Source organism: Peromyscus eremicus, chromosome 4 (genome assembly GCF_949786415.1).
Source record: "Peromyscus eremicus chromosome 4, PerEre_H2_v1, whole genome shotgun sequence".
Classification (NCBI taxonomy): Eukaryota; Metazoa; Chordata; class Mammalia; order Rodentia; family Cricetidae; genus Peromyscus; species Peromyscus eremicus.
This window is the reverse complement of record NC_081419.1, coordinates 105,165,194-105,192,066: the sequence shown is the minus strand read 5'-3', so window position 1 is coordinate 105,192,066 and position 26,873 is coordinate 105,165,194. Positions and strand designations below refer to the sequence as shown.

Genomic DNA, 26,873 nt, shown 5'->3' with positions numbered 1-26,873 from the left:
TATCAGTCTACTCTTGCCCCAATTAAATCATGCATGATACCAATAAGTTTGCAAGAAGATAAATATAAGTGCCTCATAAACACAAAATGCATCCATCCATGTGAGCTAACAAAGTAGAAAATATATATAGCCCATCTCCCTGTATACATCCCCAGTGTAGTCTACTCTTGTGGAGTATGAAAAGCCCCAGGTACACATAAGTAAGGCCAACATACCCACCATCATGTTGGCACCTACTTTCTGTCTTCAAGTACAGAATGACCTCTGACGTCATTCAAACACCTGTCACTCTAACCCACCAGACTCCTCTATTGAAACCTCTTTCTTTTCCAAACTACTCTCATTTGTTAGCTAATACTATTAGGTAAAGAGTTATTCAAATCCTCAGTTCCTTTTTTTCCTCAACCTTTGAACCTTAGCCAAAATATTCATTCTCTTCTTTCGTCCAATCCTCCCTTTTCAAATCATTTTTCTAGTTATCAGTACCTCAACTTCTAGATCCATACTGTCTTAGTTACCTTTCTATTGCTGTGGTAAGACACCATGACCAAGACAACCTATAGAAGAAACAAGTTTATTTGGGGCATACAGTTTCAGTGCTAAGAGTCCATGATCATCATGGCAGAGTATGGCAGCAGGCAGGTAGGCACTGAAGCAGTAGCTGAGAGCTCACATCTTGAGACACAACCATGAGGCAGAAAGAGCTAACTGGGAATGGCTTGGGTTTCTGAAGCCTCAAAGCCCACCCCCTGTAACAAATGTCCTCCAATGAGGCTACCCTTCTTAAGCCTTCCCAAACATTGCCATCAACTGGGATCAAGCATTCAAATATATGAGCCTATGAGAAGACATTCTCATTCTACCCTGGTCCCCATAGGCTTGTAGCCATATCATAATCCAAAATGCACTTAGTCCCCCTCCAAAAGTCCCCATAGTATTTCAATCTCAATACTGTTTCGAAGTCCATCCATGTCTCTTCCAAAATTCAAGGCAATCCAATAACAAAACCCCATGTAAAAGCAAAAGCAAAAAGCAGATCACATACCCCCAACATACATTGCACAGAATATATATTACCATTCCAAATAGAAGCAAGGGGGCATAGTGAGGAAATACTGGACCAAACCAAGATTGAAAAACAGCAGGGCAAACTCCAAATCCACTATCTCTGTCTGATGACAAAGGACTCAGATGGCCCTCCCCTTCCAGCTTTGCCAACTATTACACACTTCTCTCTCTCGGGCTGGTTCCACAGCCTGTCTGTAGCCCTCCTTAGCAGGTATCCCATGGCTCTGGCATCTCCAACATCTTGGGATCTCCAAGGCAATCCAGGTTTCAGCTTCACAAAATGGCCTTTCAGAGCCTCCACGTTCCTACTCCCCTGACACATGCCTGGCCTCAAGTGGTTTTCCTTAATCATGAAGATTCCACAACCACTTTACTCATATATTCTTCTTGAGTCTAAAGCCAGAACCATGTGGATAACTCTGCCAATTTGGGCTGCCTGCTTGGGAAGAGACCTGGCCCCTTCTTGAATTACATTTGCAACAGCTTTCCTTTGTTGTTGGTTTTTTGTTCTTGACAGCAGTGGTTTGTTTTGAGCAGAAAATTTCTCAGGCATTTCCTTCTTACAAGTTGAAAGCTTAGCTGGGCAGTGTCTTGCCCTGAGGGCACCCATCCCTTTTATTTTAGTTACCTTATCTTTCAACAGAGGCCTTGGTTCCAACATTAAATCTCCTAATGCTATTTTTCCACTTCAAACTGTGCCTTTTGTATGTTTTTGTCCCTTTATTCTTTTGCACTGTAGATCTGCCTAACAGTTATTGCTAATAACCACATGACATAGTATTAGGCTGTCTTGAAATCTTCTCAGCCAAGAAAATTAATCCATTATTTTTCAATTTTGCCTCAGATAACTTTTTAGGACAAGAGCAGAAAGCAGCCACATTCATGCCAAAATATCACAAGAATGATCTCTAGCCCAGCTGCTAATATTGTTCTCCCCTGAAACATTTTTGTTTGGTTTTTTGTTTGTTTGAAACAGGGTCCCTCTATATCAGCATTTCTCAACCTGAGGGTTGCAACCCCTTTAAGGATCAAATGACTCTTTCACAAGGGTCACCTAACACCATGGGAAAACACAGATAATTTACATTATGATTCCTAACAGTAGCAAAATTAGCATAGAAAATAATTTTATGGTCAGGAGTCACTACAACATGAGGAACTGTATGTACTAAAGGGTCAAACAGCATTAGCAAGGTTGAGAACCACTTATATAGTTCTGACTGCCTGGAGCTCTGTAGACCAGGCTGGTCTTGAACTCAAGAGATCTGCCTGCCTCTGCCTCCTGAGTGCTGGGATTAAAGGCATGTGCCACCACACCTGACTGACCCCCTCTCTGAAACCTCTTGAGTTGGGCATCCATAGTCAACACTGCTCTCTGAACTAGTCTTCCAAGCTCCTACTAGGTTGGCCCTATTCAGCCCTGCTTACAGCATTTAACCACTTTCCTAATCCTAAATCCCGAAGTCCACATACCACAAGTCTGTCACACCAATAGCCTATTCCCTGGTACCAACTTCTGTCTTAGTTACTTTTCTATTGCTGTGGTAAGACACCATGACCAAGACAACTTTTAGAAGCGTTTACTGGGGGCTGATAATTAAGAGTCCATGACCATCATGGTAGGAAGCATGAAAGCAGATAGGCAGGTTTGATACTGGAGCAGTAGCTGAGAGCTCACATCTTGAGACACAACCATGAAACAGAAACTTGGGAATGGCTGGGGTTTTTGAAACCTAAAAGCCCACCCCTAGTAACACACCTCCTTTTCCCAAACATTTCCACCAACTGGGGGCCAAGTATTAAAACTTATGAGCCTATGGGCGCCACTCTCACTCAAACTTTCACACACACCATCCCATGAATATCAATATTCCTTGCCCTATGGCATCCCCTGGTCACCTTATACCATCCTCTGGTATAAATGCATGTATGCACATGCTAAAGCATGTATGCATGAATATATACAAAGTCTACAGGTTTCAAAGAAAGGACTTCTCTTCCAAAGGTCTACCTGGTTAACTTCGGCTACTTTATATATGCACACCATAAACTATGGATGCAATGAGTCTGTTGAGGCAACGCTTAATGAAACAATGATAATAAAAATCCTAGGCAAAAGAGATTAAAAGAGCTCACGATGTCAGAATGTTTAAAGAGAAGCAACATGTGCTTGCATAGTGTCAAAAATTTAAATCTTTCACAAAATTTTAATGGGTGCTATAGGTATAGTTCTGTGATACCTGAGAATTCAGTAAACCTGTATCAAGCATAAACAATGACTTATATGAAGGATTTACCTGGTGCCTGTGACCCTCTTATAATTATCTTTGGAATACACTGCTAAGATGCTAACCCCTGAGCCGATGTTCACCAGAAGCAGAGGGTATGGATTTTTCAAATCAAATGGTAACTTCTGACATTTTTCAGAATCAGCAGGATTTTCAAAATAATAGCATTGTGACCGTCCATTGAATCCAACTGAGTCAATGTACAAAATTCCTTTTATTAAGCAATCCAGTTCATCCAGTTTGTGAAGTTGAAGGTCACCTATCTGTAATAAAGTAAGAATGTGATCAGACTTTCTAATAAGCCAACAATTTTTTAAAATATGGTATTCTGAAACAAAGTCTCACTGTAACCTAAAGCTGGCCCCAAATCCTCTTACCCCCTCTTGCTAAGTGCTAAGACTACAGGTGTGACCCACCACATCTGGCAAGCAACAGAAAAATTTTCAATTCCACTTAAAAAGACATCTCTACACTGAAGGAACCATAAAAGCGTGCCCACGGATGTGCAGCATTTATACGTAATTTGCAGCAGATCTGGGGAAGGGAAAAGGAGGAGGGACTGCCAAGACAAACTCTGGTTCCACAGACCCAAAGAGTCACCATCCAAACCACTGCAACTGTGGGGCTATGTGCCAAGTCACAAGTGAGCAGCAGAAACAGAACTTCTGTTGGGAGGGATGGTGAAGCAGAGATGTAGTTGAGGCCATGGCTTATCAGAGTACCCAGCACCTAGTAACAATGGCAGAATCTATAAAGAGTGACATGCTGGGATGGAAAGATAGCTCAGTTGGTAAAGTTTTGCCATTTCCACACACTCAGAAAAAGCCGGGTGTGGTGGCACACACCTATAATCCAGTGCTGGGAAGGTACAGATAGGGGAATCCCTGGAGCTCTCTGTCCAGATGGCCTAGTCTAATCAAGGAGCCCATGTGGACAGCTCCTTAAGATCAACACTAAGGTTGACCTGGAGATCAACATCAAGTCTCAATAGCTCTCTAGCTCATCTTTGGAGTCAAGGTCTCTCTTACTGAAGCTAGTATTCACTGACTACCTAGACTGGCTACCCAGCCATCTCTATTCCCTGCACTAAGGCCACAGGCACACACTTGGCTTTCTCATGTGGGTGCTAAGGATTCAAACTCAGGTCCTCATGCTTGAGCAGTAGGCACTTTACCCACAGGGTCACTCTCCTAACATCCTTCATTCCATGTAGTTTTCATCGTAACATGGGAACATGACAAGGAAAAACCCACTGGGAGACTCTCACAAAGGAGTACTTGCTATTCCACTCCTTACCTCAATCACAGATAGAAAAGAAAACATTGAAAACCATCAAATAAGAAAAATCAAGGGAAGAGCATGAAACCTGCCGGGCATGTTGACACACACCTTTAATCCCAGCACTCAAGAGGCAGAGGCAGGTGGATCTCTGTGAGTTCAAGGTCAGCCTAGTCTATACAGCAAGTTCCAGGACAGGCTCAAAGCTACATAGAGAAACCCTGTCTCAAACAAACAAACAAACAAACAAACACAAAAACACAAAGAGTATAAAACCTTATTAGCTAGTGCATGTCATTTCTATGCTAGCATTACAACAGCCAGTTCCGAGGGGGGGGGGGATCAGAAAGGAACAAGGCCATAAACTATGTAGTGACATATACAGGAAAAGAACAAGACATAAAAACAGTGTAAACTCAAGTTCCCTGGAAAAGCCAGGTACATGTTGGAAATTCCACATACTGACTAACTGGTTAGTTCTTAATTGTTCTTTAGTACTCTCAACAGCCATCGCCAACTTTTAGACTTAACATCCCCTTAGACTATCAGCTAAAATCTTTGGAATGTATTATCAGACCACTACTTAAACTTAAGAACGTCATTAGACAACATTGAAAACCTATAGCACCTGCCAACTGATGTCTCCACCAACGCATCTGGAAGGCACTGCTTCACAGCTTTTGTTCTGCAACCTCTTCCACAAAGATATCATTCACATTGTTCAGGGCAGCTCAAATTTGTGTTGCCAAGCCTGGCTGTTCGTATTTGGTTCAGAATAAACTTAATTCCTGTGAAGCAAGAGCTATGCTTTGTGTTGATAGAGTTAAAGGAAAACCTGCCTCAGTCAAATATCCTCATTTGGTAACATGGAAAGAGGTTACTGAAGACATTTTAAGTCTGTATACATTGCACCCTGAAGGCTTGTTAGGGTTACACACTTTTGCCACATCAATCCTCAAAAGATCTAGCTCAAGACCTTGCAGGGTTCACAAAAGGAAAGCAAAACCTAATGCCCAGTGGTATACTGGCCTTAAGAGTTTAGATATGGTGAAGAAACTTGGTTAGCAAGCATACTGCAGGCTGGGGCTGTATTTGCCTAGTTTGTGCACCACAGCTCTGCTGTCAGCTCTAATGCCTAAAAAGAACCACTTTAAAAAAATTTGGGGATTTAGCTCAGTGGTAGAGCGCTTGCCTAGCAAGCGCAAGGCCCTGGGTTCAGTCCTCAGCTCCAGGAAAAAAAAAAAAAAAAAAAGACAAAATAATAAAAAAAAATTTTTCGAAACAGGGTTTACCTATGTAACAGCTCTGGCTGTCCTGGAATTCACTTTGTAAACCAGGCTGGCATTGAACTCATAGAGATCCCCCTGCACCACCTCCTAAATGCTGGAATTAATGGTGTGTATCACCACTGCCCAATCACTTTAAAATTTTTATTTTAAATTTTATGTATATGAGGTTTTGTCTGCATGTATGTATGTATACCACATGTATATAGCAGGATCCCCAGGAACTGGAGTTACACATGGTTGTAAGCCCCCATGTGGGTGCTAGAAATCAAACCTGGGTACTCTAGAGGAGTGGCCAGTGCTCTAAACCACTCAGCCATCTCCCCAGCCCCTCATACCCCCAAAAAGTACACTTATAGCCAGACATGCTGGAAAATACCTGAGGTGGCAGAAGAGAAACTATGTGGTATACAAGATTAGAAGCATTTTTGTGGCCAAATAGTGTGTGTGCACATGTGGAGATCAGAGGACAACTTGAGATGTTATTCCTCAGGTGACATCTAATTTTTTCCTGATTCTTCACTGGCCTGGAGTTTTCCATGGAAGCTGCCCAATGAGCCCCAGGGATCCACTTGTCTCTGCCTCCCTAGTGCTGGGAAAATATCCAGGTTTTTTGTTAGTTTGTTTCTGAGATGGGGTCTATATATCCCTGACTGATCTGGAACTTGTCATGTAGACCAGGCTAACCCCAAACTCACAGAGATCCGCCTGCCTCAGACTCCTGAGTACTGCTATGATGATGTATTATGTCCCCAATATATTATGCACCCTAATAAAGTTTATCTGAGTATCAGAGGAAAAGCCAGCCACTATAGTAAACATAGAGGTCAGGCAATGGTAGCACAGGCCTTTAATCCTATTACTCGGGAAACAGAGATCTGTCTGGGTCTCTGTGAGTTCAAGGCCACACTGGGAACAGAGCTAGTTGTGGTGGTACATACATACCTTTAATCCCAGCACTAACCATAAAGGTCTGGAGGTCTGTACAGACAGACAGGAAGTGACAGAGCTGGGCAGGAAGACAAAGTGATGTAGCTGGGCAGAGAGAGGAAATGAGATGGCAAAACAGAAAGGCATATAGGCATGGGTATACAGGAAGTAGATCTCTTCGGCTGAGGATCTCCAAGTGGTAAGAACATGGCCGGCTTCTTTCTGCTTTCCTGATCTCGCGATTTTAACCCCAATATCTGGCTCCGAGTTTTAAGACCATTTAGCAATTCGTCTACATACTGTTGAGATTAAAGGCATGGACCACCACAGCCAACTTAATTTTTATGTCTGTGTGTGTCCATTTCCAAGAAGACCACAGTGGGATTGGACACCCGGCACTGGGAGTGCAGGCAGTTATGGGCTGTTTTGACACAGGTGCTGGGAATTGAACTCAGGTCCTTGCTGAGCTACCTCTCCAGCCCACACACAGCCTTTTTATGTGGGTTCTAAAGAACGAACTCAGGTCCTCCAAACACTTTACTGACTGAGCCATCTCCCTAGCCCAGAACTAAATTTTTCATTTTTATTTTTAACTCCTTAATGAGATGTAATAATGTTACTCCTCATAGACACTTACTGTGCTTATCCCATACTCAAAGTTTTCATAGTAAAGAAATGGTAAAATGCTATGCTGATACACATCAACATAGTTCAACCAGGTAAGAAGCACACAACCCAACAATTGCCAGAAAGCTAACTCCTGACTGTCACTAGCTTATATATAATGTTCATTTCCCTCAAGAATATTTAAGCTCCATTAAAAATGAAAATGATTCTACCACTTGTAATTGGCATCATCTTAAACAATCAAATTACCATAAATTGTATATAAGCTAAAAATGCATACTGTGAGAAAATCCTGCTCAAATTTGTATGATCCACCTCCAGTGGCACAAAAGACAGTGTGGAGACTCGAGAAGTTTTTATCTTTGCCCATTTGAATAAAAGCAGGCATGTCATGAGTGGGAAAGCGTATAAAGTGCAGATTGCCTTTGCGTCCACACAGAGTCAGGTCCTTCAGCTCAAGGTGCACGTCCCGAATTCCTGTGGATCCATAAGCCACATTGGAGGTCAGGTACTTGCGAATGCTTTTGAGACTCTCCACTTCCTCCTTTTCTTCCTCAGCAGTGATGTCTTTAGGTTCAAAATAAACCAGCTTGACTAGGGTTCCACCAATATCCAAGCCAAACCATGGAAAAACTAAATGGGAAAGAAAAAAAAAATGTCAAAATACCTTTTTCTAAAAATATTTACTTGACTAGCAACTTACTCCATAGGCTATGGTTTCTAAGGAATAAAATTCTAAACTAAAAGGTTTTGGGGAGAAGAAATGTGAATCAAAAATATTAAAGTATTAGGACAAACTAACTTTTCTGTATGCCCAAACTATACTATGAAGTACTTAAAAGCTAACAAATTAAGTTTCAACCCTGAAAAACAAAGACTGTGAATGAACATCTTCACCCTGCCTCCAGCACAAAGGAAGGAGCGCTGAGACTTTACAGAGCTCTAGTACTCACACTGAGAGCGAGGACAGCCTACCGAAGACTCTCCAGGGTCAATTCCTCTCCGCACTACCCTGGGCTAGTTGTACAGGTTAGGGATAGAGTACTTGTCCACTTATAGCAGGCCCTAGGTTCATTCTCTGGGTAGACAAAAAAGGGAAACACTGGCAACTTAAAAATAAAAGGCTTCAAAGGAGTTTAAGTCCAAGCTATCTGCTGCCCAAAAAACACTTTAAAATTAAATAAATAGGGGGCAGAGAGAACACCCACTTGGTGGCTCAACTCACAATTGTATTTAACTACAGTCCCAGGGATCTGATATCCTCTCTTCTGGCCTCTAGGCACATGCATGGTGCACAGACATACACGTAGGCAAAACAACCATACATATAAACATTTTAATTAAATTAACAAATAATTAGTCAGTAGCTTCAGAAACATAAAGATGGACATATATGTGTCTTCCCAACCCTAAATCCAGAAATGACTAATAAAAGCTTAAGTTTACTAACACTCTTCCCTAAAATAATTCTGGAAAACACACACACACACACACACACACACACACACACACACACACACACCTAGCCAGTGTCTGTTCTGAAGCATCCAAAGGAACACTAATAAAGCTGGAAGCAGCTGTGAAGGTGGGAAAGCGCACAGGGACGCTCTACTCGAGCATGAGGTGGAATGGCTGCCAGGACGACACAGGAGCAAGTTTCAGCAGCCATGTTGATATGGTCAGGAAATAGATTTGGAGAAACTCGACAGGCTACCACCAATTCCTCTCCACCAAGAGTACTTCTCACCATCACAAAGGCAAACAATCTCTTCCCTGAGTACATGGACCAGAGACACAGAGTCAGGATGGCATCCAATTAGGTGTTGCCACCCAAAGGAAGGACAGCCTCCACACCTGCCATACATACATCCCATCTCCCCACTATACTCCATCCCAGGAGACAATAAACAGAATCTACAGCCTCTGACAGATCAATAGCAATTCTCAAAAGTATCTGAGGAAAGCGTGCAACAATAATAAATAGTAAATGTCTTCAGACACATGGCATCTATGAAAAACTAGAAACTAAAAACTACCAAAACTACAATTAATGCATGATTTTAAAAAGTAAACAGAACCAGAGACTTATAAGTTTGTGTAAAACTAATGAACTAGAGAGATGGCCCAGTGGAAAAGAATGTATACTGCTCTTGCAAAGGACCAGAGTTCAGTTCCCAGCACTCACATCAGGTAGCTCACGACTGCATGTAACTACAGCTCCAAAAGATTCAACACTCTTCTGGCCTCCTCTGACATCTACACTCACCTGCATATATTGACACACAAACACGCATACACATAATTTTAAAAGAAAATAAATCTTTAAAAAAAAAAAGGGGGGGTAGGGATGGGGGTAGGGGGTGGGGATTTAACTAGCAAGCGCAAGGCCCTGGGTTCAGTCCTCAGCTCTGGAAAAAAAAAACAAAAAACAAAAAACAAAACAGATGAATAGTTCCTAATCATGGAGTGGGAAAATGCTCAACACTCACTCTAGGAAAAAAAAAAAAGCATAAACTTATCTACGAAACTCAAAAACAAACTGAGTGAAAGAAGCCTTGCAAAAAAGGCTATATACTCTAGGAAATACAAACTAATCACTTCTGCAGCTAGGAGGGAAAGCCAACTGTATAATCATACTGGTAAAGAGAAGAAAGACTTCAGAGGTACAGGTCAGTGGTGGCCCAAATCTTAAACTGTACGGTGGGGGAAATGTAAGAGTCATAGAGGTACATAATCTAAGTCAAACAAATACAGTTAACAGTAAGATGGAAGTGCAGACACACAAAGTAGAACACAAAACTAAGAAATCTTCCCAGAATGCCTCTCAAGTTAAAAAAAAAAAAAAAAAAAGTTGGGCCGGGCGGTGGTGGCGCACGCCTTTGATCCCAGCACTCGGGAGGCAGAGCCAGGCAGATCTCTGTGAGTTCGAGGCCAGCCTGGGCTACAGAGTGAGATCCAGGACAGGCACCAAAACTACACAGAGAAACCTTGTCTCGAAAAAGCAAAAAAAAAAAAAAAAGTTGGAAATAGAGATAGAACCATAAGCCTTATCTCCCACAAGTTCTAGAAATTTCTTGGGACAGAGTGGAAACACTTAGGAAGACGTTTTAAAAAAATCCTACTGAAGCCAGGTATGGTGGGATACACATTTAGTCCCAGCACAGGCAGATCTCTATGAGTTCCAAACCACCTAGTGCTCCACAGTGAGACCTTGTCTCAAAAAATAAAAGTAAGAAAAGAAGTCAGGTGGTGGTGCTGCACGCCTTTAATCCCAGCATTTGGGAGGCAGAGGAAGGTAGATTTCTTTGTGAGTTTGAGGCCACCAGTTCCAGTAGAGCCAAGGCTGGTAGTGAGAAACTCTGTCTCGAAAAATCAAAAATAAAATAAGTAAAGAAATCTTACTGAACCAGGCAGTGGTGGTGCACACCTTTAATCCCAGCACTCAGAAGGCAGAGGCAGGCAGATCTCTGTGAGTTCGAGGCCAGCCTGGGATACAGAGTGAGATCCAGGACAGGCTCCAAAGCTACACAGAGAAATCCTGTTTTGAAAAAGCAAAAACAAAAGAAAGAAAGAAAAAAAAAATCTTACTGAAATTTCAGAAAACGTTAAGAACCAACGTTTCTAGGAATAGACACAAATCACACAAAGGATGTTGCTCTTCATCAGCAACTCGAGTGTTAGAAAACAAAGGTACACAGGCTTCAAAGAAGGAAGGAAAAAGGGTTACAAGGGTTATCTAGTCAACCAGCTTTCAAGCAGGAATCCAAAAGAAACTTCACACACAAGGACTGCCACTCAAAGAGTCTCTGATTCATGTAGATGCACAGCAGCATAATTTTACATTTCCAAGAGCTGTAAGAAGATTTTAATCCGTAAGCTATAAGCAGAGGAATAAATGCATGCTGACTTTAAGATCTAAAATACTTACACAATTTCAACAAGGACATCAAGGAGGAAAGGAGTAGGAAGTGAACGCAGCATGTCTGTATTGTAGGGAAAGGAAAGAGGACAAGACTGAGCAGCTGGAGACAAGAACAGAAAAGGGACGCTTTAAAACAAAACAAAACATGTAGTGGTAGTGCATAGCTGTAATCCTAGTACTCAGGAGGCAAAGGCAGGGGGATCATTGCAAGTTCAAGACCAGCATGATTACATGTCAAGTTCCAGGCCAGCTACCACTTCACAATGAGACCCCCATGTCAAACATAAATAAAAGCAGCCCTGGGGGGCTGGAGAGATGGCTCAGAGGTTAAGAGCACTGGCTGCTCTTCCAGAGGTCCTGAGTTCAATTCCCAGCAACCACATGGTGGCTTACGGCCATCTGTGATGAAATCTGGTGCCCTCTTCTGGCTTGCAGGCATACATGCACGCAGAACATTGTATAAATAAAAAAAAAAAAAAAAAAATCTTTAAAAAAAAAAAAAAAAAAGCAGCCCTGGAAGAGAAAAGGAACATAAGATTTTTCAAATAACTAGACACAGGCAATAAGTCTACTGTATGGGAGTGGGAATAGCCTGGGGATTCAACCCAGGGCCTCACATACTGTGATGTAAACACCCCACCACTTAGATACATCCCCAGCCCTAAAAGATTTTGCAGGTTTTCACCACAGAGAAACTGCTTAAGTAGATATGATTTAAACATACAATGGATATATGAGTCAAAACATCACATAGGTCTCTGTAAACAGGAATAAAGAATATTTTTACACACAGCTAAAAGCAAATTTTAAGCTGGGTAGGGTGGCACAAGCATATAATTTTAGTGCTCAAGAGGCTGAGGCTGGAAGATGACTACTGTAGGACTTTTCTTTCCTGTCCGCCAGTTCCCAAATAACCAACACAGATACATAATTAAAAATGCTCGGCTTTAGGGCTGGAGAGATGGCTCAGCGGTTAAGAGCACTGGCTGCTCTTCCAAAGGTCCTGAGTTCAATTCCCAGCAACCACATGGTGGCTGAAAACCATCTGTAATGAGATCTGGTGCCCTCTTCTGCCATGCAGGCAGAACAGTGTATACATAATAAATTAATTAATTAATTAATTAAAAAAACAATCAAACAAAAATGCTCGGCTTAAACCAAAAAATGACTATTAATGTCAAAATATTTTAAACTGGTATGGATTTTGGTTTATTGATACAAATTTAAAGTTATTTTTACTATACTACATGTATGTTTCTACTCTTGTTTGGGGTATTGTGCTTATGCCAACTCGATTAAAAATGTAATGTATAATTAAGAAATGCTGATTAATAGTCATCTATTATAGTCAAACTTATAGTCATGTTAGGTATGTTTTCAAGGTCATACACAGATATATTTAGATAGATAGATAGATAGATAGATAGATAGATAGATAGACGGTCTTCAAATACTTCAAAGACCTACAGAATATGGCATTTAATATATTTAATAACCTAAGGCTTTTCATGACAGTGAGACACATTTGCTCCTGACGGCACCAATCTACTTCAAAGAAGAGGATGAGCATCAAAGAAACCGAGTTTACTTTCTTTATGGCAAAAACTAAAAAATCTACCCTTGCCTCAACTGCTGACAGTATAATGTCCAAACTGGACCAGCAGGATGCAAAAAAGGTGACTGGCAAACTTTGCCAAGACAAGGTAGGACAGTCCTTCAAAATTCCCTGCTTCTCAGAAATGTCTGTCAGATATACTAGGCCTGTTGGCAAAAGATGGGTGCCCCAATGTTACAGAAGAACCCAGGGTGATGGTCCGGGCAGCCCGATGTCCCTGTAGTTAGTAACATTTGACCTTTCTGGGGTCTTTGACATAGTTGAAGACTAGATAGTCATAGTTAAGTTTCCTTTAGTTATAATAAAAGGTAAACTAGGTATAAAACTTTAGAGTCATAAAAATAAGATATTTTCTCTAAATTTGCCAAATACAAATGGACTGAATATGGTAACTGTAATTCTTACTTAATAACTGCTTTGTTATATATAGTTTTACTATGTTAAGGTTTAAAACCTTCCTTTTTTATTAGACAAAAGAGGAGAAATGCTGTGGAATAATCCTTCTGTACACTGTGAATATATATTACTCTCATTTGTTAATAAAGAACTGACTAGCTGGTAGCCAGGCAGAAAGTATAGGCAGCCAAACTGAGAATGTTGGGAGAAAAGAAGAGTGTGAAGTCAGTGGAGTCGCCAAAAGATGCTGAAGGAGCAAGACATGCTGAAGGACAGGTAAAGCCACAAGCCATGTGGCAATACATACATTAATAGAAATGGGTTAAGTTGTTAGAACTAGTTAGTAATAAGCCTGAGCTATCAGCCGAGCATTTGTAATTAATATTAAGCCTCTGTGTTGGTTATTTGGGAACTGGCAGGTGGGACAGAAACTTCTACCTACAGACTACAAGTTCAAGGACAGCCTGGGCTATATAGTGTAAGCCTATGTCATCAAATAAAAATATATGTATATAATGTCATGTACAACTTCAAATGCTAGAAAAATAAAGCAAACTAGACCTAGAATAGGCAGAAGCAAGCCAGGCATAGTAATGCATGTCTGCAGTCACAACACTCAGGAAGCTGAACAGGAGTATTGCCACGATGTCCAGGCCAGCAACAGCTACAAAGCATAACTGTCAGAAAAACAAAAACCAAGAGCTGGAAAGATGACTCAATGGTTGGAGCACAGGCTGTACAAGAGGAGAATCTGAATTAGTATCCCAGCACTCAGGTAAAAAGCTGGTTGTTGTTGCATGAATGTCTATTCCCCCATCACTGTGGAGAGTGGAAACAGGAGGATACTGAGGCTTGCTGGCCTCCAGCCTAGGTCCAAGTTCAGTGAGAGACTCTGTTTCAAAAGAAAAAAGCAGGGAGTGTAGAACAAGACACCTAGTTCCTCTGGTCTCCATATTTGTAGAGGCGCGCACGGATGGACGAACGGATGGACGGACGGACACACACACACACACACACACACCCCAAAAGGAAGATATAAATGAAAACAGAAAAAAATATCCTGCATAAAGCTACAGTACTGCTGATCAATAAACAAAATGAAGTCTTGGAAAAGCCATTAAAACAGAAAAAAGGCTTCTGAGTGCATGCATTTTATATGCCTACTAACCCACTCCCATTCTTGAGACTGTCTTCTCTTTCTTAAACTGTCTATATTTCTACTGACTTAAAATAATAATAATAATAAACAGTACTCAAGAGGCAGAGGCAGGCAGATCTCTGAGTGTGAGGCCAGTTTGGTTTACAGAGCAAGTTCCAGGACAATCAGAGCTACACAAAGAAACCCTGTCTTAAAAAAGCAAACAAACAAAGCAAGCAAGCAAGGAATAACTGGGCTGGGAATATAGAGCTCAGTGGTAGAGTGCTTGCCTAACATGCATGAGATTCTAAGTTCAATTTACAGCATAGGGGTGAGGGTGGGATATTCTAGTAACTATTAGCTTCATATGTATGACTGGGTATGCACATGGGAGCCAGGAATCAACACTGAGTATCTAGCTCAATCATTTCTCCACCTTACTGTATGAGTCTCTCACTAAACCTAGAACTCAAACATTCAGGTATACTGGCAGGCCCCAGAGATCCTCTTGTCTCCACCTCTCTAACCTTAGGCCTACATCATGCTTTTAAGTGGGTGCCAGGGATACAAATCAGTTCCACATCTCCATACAAGCACCTTACAACTGAGCTATCCCCAGTCCTTAACTTTTCTCTATAAATTAATTAATTTACAAAGTCAAAGATGAAAAAGTTCATATGGAGAGACTTTAAAATTAAGTATCTTTGTAACCAAAGTTTAAAAGGAACACTAAGATTAGCTAGTGGGGGAAAACCCATAAAAAGTTAGCTCAAGGGACAAAAGCTGACTCCATGGGTAAAGTGCTTACTGTAAAAACATGGGTAAAGTGCTTACTGTAAAAACATGAAGATATAAGCCTTACTGTAAAAACATGAAGATATAAGCCTTAGTCCCCAGCACACATGTAAGGAGCTGAGCACCTCAGCTCCCATCTACAAATCCAGCATTCCTAAAGATAAGTGGGAGGTGAAGACAGGAGAATCTTCAAAAATTCATGGGCCAGCTAGCAAATAAAGGGAACCTGTCTCAACCAAAACGAAAGACAAGCACCCACCCTCAAGACTGTCTCCTGACCTCCACCCCATGTCACAGTCCACACATGCCTGCACACATGTGCATATGCACACACACAAATCATATATACACAAAATATTTTTGGTTTTGTTTTTTTTCAAGACAGGTTTTCTCTGTGTAGCTTTGGAGCCTGTCCTGCAACTCACTCTGTAGACCAGGCGGGCCTTGAACTCACAGAGCTCTGCCTGCCTCTGCCTCCCGAGTGCTGGGATTAAAGGTATGCACCACCACTGCCAGGCCACAAAAGATTTTTAAATAGTTCATAATGAGGAAGGAAAAAAAAACATGAAAATGAAAAGCACTGAAAATCACTGGGGGAAGGGGAGGAAAGGCAAGGTCTTTTGGTTCCAAACAAACCTGGGGACACTTAAAACATGCCAGCTCCACTCGACCAACACCAATGTTCCCCAAAAGCCAAGGAACCTCTTTTCCTCTCTTCTAAATTAGTATCCACAAGCTACAAAAAAGTTTTGTTTTCTAGACATTAATGAAATTTAAGGATATTCCATGATTGGTAATGAGTCCAAAAATCACCAAGTTCCAAAGAGCTCCCTCATGTGCTACATCATACAAGGAGCCATCTTCAAAAAGCTTTCCCTCCACAATACTAAGGGGGACTCTGACCCCAGTATTCCCATACTTCCCACACACCTGTACATTTTACCGTGTATATATTGCCAAAATGATGTTTTACTGTATGTTCTTGTATCTCAAACAATTTTTTCAAGTTTCATTAAGCCTATTTTTCCACCTGGAAATTGAAAGGAGGGGGAAGATAGCTCAGTGAATGAAGACTTATGCTCTGAAAGCACAACTCCCTAGATTCTACATTAAAAAAAAAAAAACCTTCAGCATAGCCATCCATGCATGTAACCTCAATATGAGGGGATAAAAACCAGTGGGTCCCCAGAATTCACCACCTAGTCCTCCTTGCTGATAGGGTAAGCTTCCTGTGGGTAAGAGACCCTGACTCAAGCAACCACACAGCAATAGAAGACACCTCAAGTCCTGCTCAGGACCATGTGTACATTTTGAGCACATGTACCCAAATTCTCACTTGCACGCACCACACACACACACTCTCCCTCACACAAAAACCCCTACCTCACTGAATAATGAGACCTAAATAAAACACCTAGGGCACGGTGTCTAACAACCACCTAGAACCAACTCCTGTAACTTATCTTCTGACTTCCACGTATGCATGACAGCACATGTGCCCAAACACATACAACACTGTTATTTTTCCAGATTTATTTTATTATTTCATGTTTATGAATGTTTTGCTTGAATATGTATAGGTGAGCTTCATGTGTACCTGAGAGTTCCAAAGAAGGCAGATTCTCTGGGGCTGGAGTTACAGACAGTTGTGAACCACCATGTGGGTGCTAGGAATCTAACCCAGACCCTCTGCAAAAGCAACAAATGCCCTTGACTGCTGAGCCAACTCTCCAGCCCAAATTAAATGTAATTTTAAAAATACTTTACATTTCTTACACAAGCCCCTCATCTCCCTTCTAGTAAGAAGTCTAGGATGAAACCAGTCTGGAAACAACACTGTTCAAGCAACACGTGGGCTAGACCATTACTATAAACCAGGATAACAAGTTACAAAACAAATTAGCTCCTACTAGTTTCAACTGCCTTAGAAAAGTAATATAAAGGCAGGCATGGTGGCACATGCCTTTAATCCCAGCACTCGGGAGGCAGAGGCAGGCGGATCTCTGTGAGTTCGAGGCCAGCCTGGTCTCCAAATCGAGTTTCAGGAAAGGCGCAAAGCTATACAGAGAAACCCTGTCTCGGAAAAAAAACAAAAAACAAAAAACAAAAAACAAAAAAAAAAAAAAAAGAAAAGAAAGAAAAGTATTAAAGACTATAAAACAAGGGTTTCTAACCTCTGATGGCTTTTCCAATAGAAATAAAGAATTATTTAGTTGTCAGTGAACTCTCTCAGAGCTAGGACTAAAGTACACTCTTGGAAGAGTTCAGCAGCCAACAAGCTGCATTCTCCATGTAGCAGGGTATCCCTGGGTAATACAGAAGATCAAATGGATGTAACCTTGTTTGAATCCTGGAGTGGTGGTCTTGCTTGTAATCTTAGCACTCAGGAAGCTGAGGTGGGAGAATCCACGAGTTCAAGGGTAGCCTGAGCTACACCTGAGACCGTATCTCCAACAATAATAAAAAAATTGTTTCTTCAGCAGGCTCATTATCTGAAACACAGTTTTTCATGATTTATCAGACAATCAGAGAAAACAAAGAAAAGGAATATGGTCAATATCAGACACCATATTAAAAAAATAAATAAGTCAGAGGCTGTCAGGATAGCTCAGCGGGTACAGACACCTGCTTCCAAACCTGACCCAGTTCAATCCCCAGGATTCACCTAGTAGGAAAAAACCAATTCCCACAGGTTGTCCTCTGAACTCCACATATGTGCCCTCACATGCACACATACAAATACCAACACACCAAAATAAATAAGTAAATAAATATAAAAATAAGTAAATAAATGCCTGTGGTTTGTTTAAACTTGGGGGAAAAAAAAAAGAGGATGTAGCTCAGTGTGCAGAGTGCTTGCCTAACATGCAGAAAGCCTTGGGTTCAATCCCTAGCACCAGATAAAGCATACATAATGACAAAAATCTGTAATCCCAGCCTTCAGGAGGTAGAGGATCAGGTTCAAGGTCTTACAGCTAAGGATTAGCTTGGGAAACAAGAAACGTGGCCCCCAAAAAATAAATAAACGCAACGTTTGTCTGCCTAGTGCCTTCAAAAAAGTTTTGAGACAACTTGAATATAACATACACAGCCCAATATTTTTCAGAATTGTCTTTGAATTGTTTGGATCTGAATGTCTTTTGTTTATAAGGCAGGTTTTTTTTTTTTTTTTTTTTTTGGTCTTTTCAAGACAGTGTTCCTCTCTGTAACCCTGGTTGTCCTGGCACTCACTCTGTAGACCAGGCTGGCCTTCAAACACACGGATCCACCTGACTCTATCTCCCAAGTGCTGTCGACTAAAAAGCATGGGCCACCACACCCAGCTAAGGCAGCTTCTTCAACACCTCTTCAGATTCTTTTTGTTTTGTTTTGAGACAGGGTTTCTCTGTGTAGCTGTCCTAGAACTGATTCTGTAGACCAGACTGGCCTTAAACTCAGAGATCTATCTGCCTCTGCCTCCCGAGTGCTAGGATTAAAGGTGTGAACCACCTTTCCAATTCTTATTCCAGCCACTGAAATGGGCCCTGAAATCTGTTCTCTCTACATCATTCATATATGAGAATGTGCAAGTACAAAGTAAAGTTCAAGTGTGTGCATGGGTGTAGCTCCTCGGGTGCCTTCTACTTTTTGAGACAGTGACTCTCATTGGCCTGAAACTTTGCCAAGTAGGCTAGGCTTAACTAGCCAATGAACTTCTAAGAATCTGTATTACAGCCACATGCCACTGCACCCAGCTTTTTACCTAGGTTTTGGTGACTTCAACTTGGGTTGAAGTTTTGGTTTTGGTGACTTCAACTTCTGAAGCAAGCAATTTACGGACCAAGCCATTTCCCCAGCCCTGTAGGTTATTTTTATGTTCAGTACTTGGTAGTCACAATTTTTTCCCTCAAGACAGCCTTGAACACAAAAGATCATGTTTGTGTTTGGCCTAAAGCAATGAAAAACAAAACCAAAAAAAAAGTAAGATAAACAATTCAGTAAAATAGAGCAGAAGCATAAAGGCTAAAATTCCTAAACTGCATTTATATTCCACCAGAGTAACCAATTGTCACTGGGCACCTTTTCTCTGATCAGTGAAACAGACTACCACCACATACCTCACAGGTGCTCTGAAGGCTGAATTGTGCTGGACCCACACAACTAATCCTAAATAATACTCCAAATACTGTGACGAGTGGCCACAAACAACCATGTACAAATGTTAAACCTCTAAAATTGACACTGATGTCAAATAATGTAATACAAGCCCACAAAAGAACTAACTTTTTTGTGTTGCTTAAAAATCAGGTAGGTGCCTGGTGCACAGGCCTGTAATCGCAGCATTTGGGAGGTAGACAAGGGGATCAGGAGTTCAAGGCCATCCTGTACTACTTGAGACTGTCTCAAAACAACAAAACTCAGGTGCTTGGACTGGGGATATTATATATAGGCCAGTGACAGAACATGTACCAGCAGCATATACAAAGCCCTGTTCTCAAACCCACTATTGGAAGAAAGAAAATGAAAGTCTAAGAGGAGCATGGTAGTGGTGCATCTGTAATCCCAGCACTAAGGTGGCTGAAGCAGAAAGATTGTCCTGAGTGTGAGGCCAATTTGGCTCTACAGCAACTCCCTGTCTTAAATAAAAAACAAGCAGGGGCTGCAGAGATGGCTCAGCAGGTAAGAGGACGGGCTGCTCTTCCAGAGGACCAGAGTTCAATTCCCAGCACCCACATGGCAGCTCACAACTGTCTGCAATCCAGCTCCAAGGGATGTGACACCCTCACACAGACATGCAAGCAGAACACCAATGCCCATAAAAATAAATAAAATAAAAATAAAAACAAAAAAAACAGGTACATCAAGGTCAGTGAGATGGCTCAGCGGGTGACTGCCCTCCATCCCCAGGATTAGGGAAAGTTGTCCTCTGATACACAGTACACACACACACACACACATTCACATGACAAATAAAATAAAAAAATTTAAATCATGTAAACGTCTTTACAACAGAAATAGCTTGAAAGGTTGCTTTCCTTTTTTTTTTTTTTTGGTTTTTTTCAAGACAGGATTTCTCTGTGTAGCTTTGCGCCTCTCCTAGAACTCACTTGGTAGCCCAGGCTGGCCTCGAACTCACAGAGATCCGCCTGGCTCCGCCTCCCGAGTGCTGGGATTCTTTTTTTTTTTTTTTTTTTAAAGACAGGGTCTTAAACTTCAGATCCCTCTGCCTTCACCTCCCAAGCAGCCGATATTATCAAATCTCTTGTAAGGTGAGAATGAATACATCTATATCTCGAAAACTCCCCCAAACTTTCCAGGACAAAACAGAGCTCCAGCCAATCACTCAAATCACCCATAAAAGCAACTGGGCAGTTGGGCTGGGCAGACTATCCAACACAGACCTCACAGGCCACTTTCCCTAACTCTCAGCCTGCATTAGTCATATAGTAATCTGACAACCAAGTCTTAACCACATGTAAAACACAGCTCTGCTGTAAAGTTCCTATTACGGTATCAGGACAACCGACACTTTAAGCAGTAGTAATGGCTGCTGGACAACAGTCTTGAAAGAGAGAAAGTACACAAGGCAAAACCAAACCAAACCACAAATCGGTAAAGGTGAGAAACCGCTTCTCTAGAAAGAGTAACTCCCTAGGCAAAACTGAGGAGCAAGTCGACACCCCTCCAAAGAAAAGGCTTTAATGCACAGCTGAAACCGAAATTCCTGGGAACTGGGGGAAGGAAAATGGGGGAAACCTCTGGGTGCGAGATGACCTGAATTCTCTCGGGAAGAAAAGCAAGCAAGAGGCGTACCGAGCCGAGTCGAATTTTAGGCCCGTGGCGCTTCCAGGAGGGGACAGTTAACCATTTTCGAGTGAGCTCGAAATCGCCAAATAAAAGGCTTAGTTTGCGAACGCGACTGGGGAGCCGAAGGGTCGGGGAGAGGAGGCGCCTGCTCAGGAAGAAAACGGAGACGTTCTCAGGGAAAGAACGCCCCAGGAGGTGGGTGGGGAGAGGGGAAGTGGCGGGGACCCCACGCGCGGGCACCGCTCGCGCGCAACAACGGCGGCCAGCCGGGGCACTTACGCGGCCGCCTCTTCCGGAGGCCCTCGCCGCGCGGGCGGGCGGCCGAGGCGGTGCCGCTGAGGGAGCCAGGCCGCTCCCGTCTCACGCCCTCCGCCGCCCCGGACCCCGGCGGCGCCGCGCTACTCGCCCGGCGCCTGAGCGGCTCCCGCCTTCGCGCCTCGGCGTCCGCGGACGTCGACTCGCCGGCCGCGGCTGAGGTGGCGGCATCCCTGCCCTGGCGCTCCATAGGCGCGCCGAGCCGGCCCGCTCCCATCCGCAGCAGCCGCTGCTGCCGCCCGAGCCAGCCCCCCAGCGCCGCCTCGCTGTCTTCGCGCAGCCGGCTGAGCGCAGGCGCACGCGGGCTGCCGCCTCTTCCGTTGCGCCAACGTGCAGCGAGCCAATCCGAGCCGAGTGCCGGCGAGTGACAGGGCTGTCGTCCAATCGGCTCCCCGACTCGAGCCGAAGGGCCCGCGCTGCCACCCAATGACAGGCTTTCAGGACAACTAAGTGGAGCAGGTAGGGAGCGATGGCGGCGGCGCCCCGACGATTCGAGCGAGGGGCGCCCCCTCCTGCGCATCCACGGGAAGGGTGGCCGGTCGGCTCCCCTTCCTCCCTAGAACTCTCCCGGGACGTCGCCTAGTCTCTCCTCGCTGCCGGGTGCCGGCGCTCGTGAATCGCGCCTTCCTTCGGCCCAGTAGAGCCTCCGAAGCCGCTAGTAGCCAGTGTTAGCAGAAGGAAGGACTTTGAGCCGAGACTAACCTTAGCTTTTGTCTCTGGGTCTGGGTCTGTAGCTGCAGTAGGGGCCCCACAACCTTCCGTACTGTACAGGCACCGTCTCTTTGTGTTTGGGCTACTACCCTTCATTCCCGGTACCAGAAGGAATGAAAAGACTGGGGTTGGTCTCCATGGCAACTGGCGGGAGGAGGTGGATTCTAAATCCTTCCCTTACCTCCTGTCTGAAGGAGGCTGTGTGAACTGTGAAGGCCTGGAAGCTGGGTTCGCGCGCGTGTGTGCTTTTTGCATGTGTGTGTGTGTGTGTGTGTGTGTGTGTGTGTGTGTGTGTGTGTGTGTGAGAGAGAGAGAGAGAGAGAGAGAGAGAGAGAGAGAGAGAGAGAGCTGTGTGTGTGTGAGCTTTTTGCATGCCTGTGTCCCAGGTGTGTCCTAATGTTCGCTGAGGACAGAAAACGCCGAGGGATTCACCATAAGGGTCCCAGGAACCTAACCCCTGCCCTCTGCAAAAATAGCAAGTGCTCTTAATCACTGAACAGTAGCTCCAGCCCCCTGGGTTGTCTTTTTGCAGAAGACAGGGATTATGAGGTCCACTCATACCAAAGGCTCTTCCCAACATCCCCCACTACCAAAGGCTGCCTTGACCCCTGAAGTATCCCCACCCGGCTATACCCCTAAGAGAGTCCCTCAATTTTAAGTGATTGGGGCTTTCTCACAATTTCCTAGTGCCTTTTCCGAGAGGCGATAGTGTCCCCTGAGTAACAGCCCCCTTACCTTCACTTCCTCCATCATTAATAGTACCAGGCTGAGCTTCTTTTGTGTCTGTCGAATACTGCTCCCATATTCACTCCAAACTAGTTCCCCACGGTGTAGGATTAACTCTGGAAACCGTATTTCGTAACTTGAAATTCCAGCTCCTGCAGGAAAACACTCTGTACAGATCTAACAAGAATCAAGAACACCCATAGCAGAGCTGGAGAGACTAATCAACAGTTAAGAGCAGAGGACCAGGATTTGGTTCCCAGCACCCACATGGCGCTCACAACCTTCAGTAACTCCAGGGGATTTCACTCTCCTACGCCCCCCTGGAGTACCAGGCACCCACATGCTGACAGTAAGATGATGCACGCTGCTAAGACACCCTGTCTCTGTCCCATGTGTAGCCACCATGCCAACCCACAGCACTGGGCTAGGGCCTGAGAAGAGCTCCTTCCAGACCTTAGGCATCACCACTAGAATCTTCAGACATAATTGGAATTCTGAATTATGTGCAACCAATAAAGACGAGACATGGATGAGACACAGTGAGAGCCATCAAAGCCATACTACTGAACATAGCATGCCCCCTTCCTCCTGATCATCCAGCTGGTGGTTGGTGTTCATTGGCTCTACAGGCCGGAAGTGCTTGCTATCACAGGGGAAACTGCATTCTTGCTTCCAGTGTTGTGTGCAGATTGGTTATCTGACTGTTGCCTCCATGCTGGCTTCATCTGTGACAACGGAACACACCTCCCGACTCGCTGATAAGGTTAAGGCCTTCTTAGCTAAGCCAGCTACTTTTGTGGCTGCTGCCCCTGCGGCAACCACTATCGCTGCTGCTCTTGCTTCTGCAGCCCCACCCAAAACTGAAGCCAAGGGAGAGTCCCAGGAGTCAGGCATGGTTTTGGGATTTTGACTAATTACAAAGTCTCGACCAATTCAGCCAGCTTTATTTGTAAATTATGGAAATCAAGGCTTAGATTTGGGTGATGAGGCAATTATCTAAAAACACATAGATTTTAAAAAATGACAGAGAACTGGGGATATAGCCCCATTAGGGAGTGCTTGCTTGGCGTAGGGAAGCCTTGGATTCAGGCTCACATCATGGGAGAAGGAGAAGTTAAGCTATCTCTGCCTTTGTAATGAAAAGAAGGCACATATTGGAGCCAAACATGGTGGTCCATGCCTGTAATTGCAGCACTCAGGAGGCTCCTAAGTTCAAGGCTATCCTGGGCTATATAGGAAAACTCTCTCAAGAAGAAAAGGAACAGCACAGATTGAAGTTTCAATAAATTACTAAAAACCCCTAGGTTTTTGAAACAGCCAATTTTTTTAACTACATGGTTCTGGTGGCCTCAAACTCACTAGGTAGAACAGGCTAGCCTTGAAATTGCAATGCTCAGCCTCCTAGAGCTGGAGTGTGTGTGTACCACCATGCTCAACTTTGTCTCTTATATATTTCTCAACATTCACATTGTTTATATTTGTGAACTTGCTGACAATCTATGGTATCATCAGATTTAATGACAACAAAATAGGATGTTTATAATCTTAAATCAAAAATGCAAATTGTTGGGCATGGTGGCACATAACCTGGAATCAATCCTGGCACTTGGGTAGATCTCTGTGAGTTTGAGGCCACCCTGGGCCACATAGTGACATCCTGTTTCAAAAAGAAAAAAGAAAAGAAAGAGACAAAGAATGTGTACTAAGTTCAGAGGCTGGGGTCTATCTCAGTGGGACGTGCCTAATATTCCCAAGGCCCTGAATCCTCAGCACTGCAATTACTAATTAGTTAAGTATTTTGGTTTTTTTCTTTCTTCTTTTTTTTTTTTCACAAGGTTTCTCTGTGTAGCCCTGGCTGTCCTAGAACTCACTCTGTAGCCCAGGCTGGCCCTGAACTCAGTACTCTGCTTGCCTCTGCCTCCCAAGAGCTGAAATCGAAGGGGTGCACCGCCGCTACTGCTGCCACGGCCACCACCGTCCCCACCTGGCACTAATTAGTCAACTAAATTGAACAGGGCTGGACACAGTGGTGCACACCTGGAGTCCTCGCACTTGGGAGGTGGAGGCAGGAGGATCAGGAGTTAAGGCAGGTAGTCTCCCTTATGTAGCTGGAGGCCAGCCTTTTTGATATTAATGTAAAATATGAGGAAGATGACAGCTACTTTGGGGGGAAGCAGAAAGGGAAACAGAGGCCTCTAGGAGATTAGTAACTTTTTTTATTATTATTATGGGGGCATGTGCCTGTGCCATAGTGCCCACGTGGAAATCAGAGGATGAATTTATGGAGTCACTTCTCTCCATCTTTTATGTCCCAGGAATTAAACTCAGGTCATAGGCTTCCAAGGCAGATGCTTTGCCCACTGGCCTGTGAGACTGGTAATGTTTCTTGGTCTGAGTGGTTACATGTGTTTACTATGTAATATTTCATCAAGTGTTCATTTGTGATTTATGTAATAGTCTCTGTGTTAACATTTTTAAAAAGAGAAGTTGAGTATTAGCAATGGAATAAACAAACCTATGATTAAGCATAGCTGTTTACCTCCAAAAAGTAAAATGAAATTAGCAAGTAAGAGCTGGGCATTGGTGGCACATACCTTTAATCCCAGCATTCAGGAGGCAGAGGTAGGGGGATCTCTGAGTTCCAGGACAGCCAGAGCTGTTACACAGAGAAATCCTGTCTTGAAAAAAAAAAAAAAAAGATGTTTCCCTTCTCTGTGGTTAGGATGGGTTTTTTGGAGTGAACAGTATTGTGGTTTTTATCACTCTCGGTCTCCCTTAGTTTTCTGTTGTACAAGCCAGAGCAAGCAGCACTGGGCGCTTAGTAAACCCTTCAGAGGAACTGACCAAATTCCAAAAGAAGCGACTTGCTAAGCTAGAGCTACTTCTGTGCTGAAACACCATTATTAGTTGTTTATTGCTAGGTTAAAGGAATGTTTAAACAGTTGGTGACTCTCAGTTTCTCTGAGTAAGGAAATTAGGAGTAACTTAGCTGGTAGGTTCGGTCTTAGGGTCTTTTAAAGGTACAGTTGGGCTGGAAAGATGACTCAGTGGTTAAGAGCATTTGTTGATCTTGCAGAAGACCAGGGTTGTTTCTAGCACCTATGTGGTAGTTCACAACCATCCATAACTAATTCCAGAGGATGGAACACTCTTATGACCTCTGCAGGCATCAGGCACACCCATGGTACACAGACAGACATGCAGGCAAAACACCCATACACATAAAATTAAGAGTAAGTAAGTACTGTCAATGAAAACAGCCTGGCAGTACTGGTAGTTCTGGTGATTCACAGGAGGCCTCAACTCAAAGTGTGGGCCTCTAGTGTTGCTGAATTGCCCCCACAACATAGCAGCTGGCTTTCTCCAGAGCTAGTGTTCTGTGAGAAAACAGGCAGAGGTGACAGTGTCTTCTATGACATAGGCTGGAAGGTCATACTCCATTATCTATGCAATATCCTGTTACTGAACAGGCCAGCTATATGGATTGGTATCACACAAAGCTACCAGCAAAGAGAGAACTCTTAGAAGCAACTTAGAGCCCACAGTCTGCCCTGGGCTTCCAATGAGTCACATCCTCATCTCTCTTCTAAGAGTGATGACACAAACCTCTGAGTTTCCACTGAGTTTTCTTGCAGCTAAATTAGAGCATCATGGTAGAGTAAAAGATGACATTGTCTTAATTACTGTTTGTTAGAACCAAAGCAGCATTCTCCAAAACAGCAGTGCTGGGGACAATGTCCTAAAGAGAAGGACTTTGGCTTGGGTAAGCAGAAGCCTAAAGACCCTTATCTTTCTGCCTAAACAAGCCCTTCTCTCCATAAGTTTCCTTGGTCCTGCTGTTTTATCATAGCAATGGAAAAGAAATACAGGTCATTTCTAGACCCTTCTACAGATAGAATATATGCACACACAAATATTCATGTGTGTATGTGGTGGAGTGTATGTGTAAGCATGTATGTATGTGGTGGAGTGTATGTGTAAGCATGTACAT

The 26,873-nt window shown here is 43.3% G+C and overlaps 1 protein-coding gene and 1 long non-coding RNA gene across 5 annotated transcripts in view; one reads left to right on the top strand and one right to left on the bottom strand.

Moving 5' to 3' along the window:
• Nucleotides 1-21,735, bottom strand: part of Pank2 (pantothenate kinase 2) — a 35,787-nt gene extending 14,052 nt beyond the window's left edge. The window contains exons 1-4 of one of the 4 annotated variants that reach the window (XM_059261458.1): nt 21,098-21,335; nt 9,000-9,250; nt 7,758-8,110; nt 3,366-3,619 (exon numbers count right to left, since the gene is read on the bottom strand). In XM_059261458.1, the coding sequence (XP_059117441.1) occupies nt 3,366-3,619; nt 7,758-8,110; nt 9,000-9,024 (632 nt within the window). In that variant the 5' untranslated portion in view covers nt 9,025-9,250; nt 21,098-21,335. Of the gene's footprint in view, nt 1-3,365; nt 3,620-6,299; nt 6,500-7,757; nt 8,111-8,999; nt 9,251-21,097; nt 21,336-21,409 lie in introns of those variants that run through there. The other 3 variants (XM_059261461.1, XM_059261457.1, XM_059261460.1) reach the window with 3 other exon arrangements.
• On the top strand, nt 21,476-23,417 carry LOC131909683 (uncharacterized). The gene is made up of 2 exons (XR_009378899.1): nt 21,476-21,904; nt 23,032-23,417. It is a non-coding gene; the product is annotated as an uncharacterized LOC131909683 (long non-coding RNA).
• Nucleotides 23,418-26,873: the final 3,456 nt, after the last annotated feature.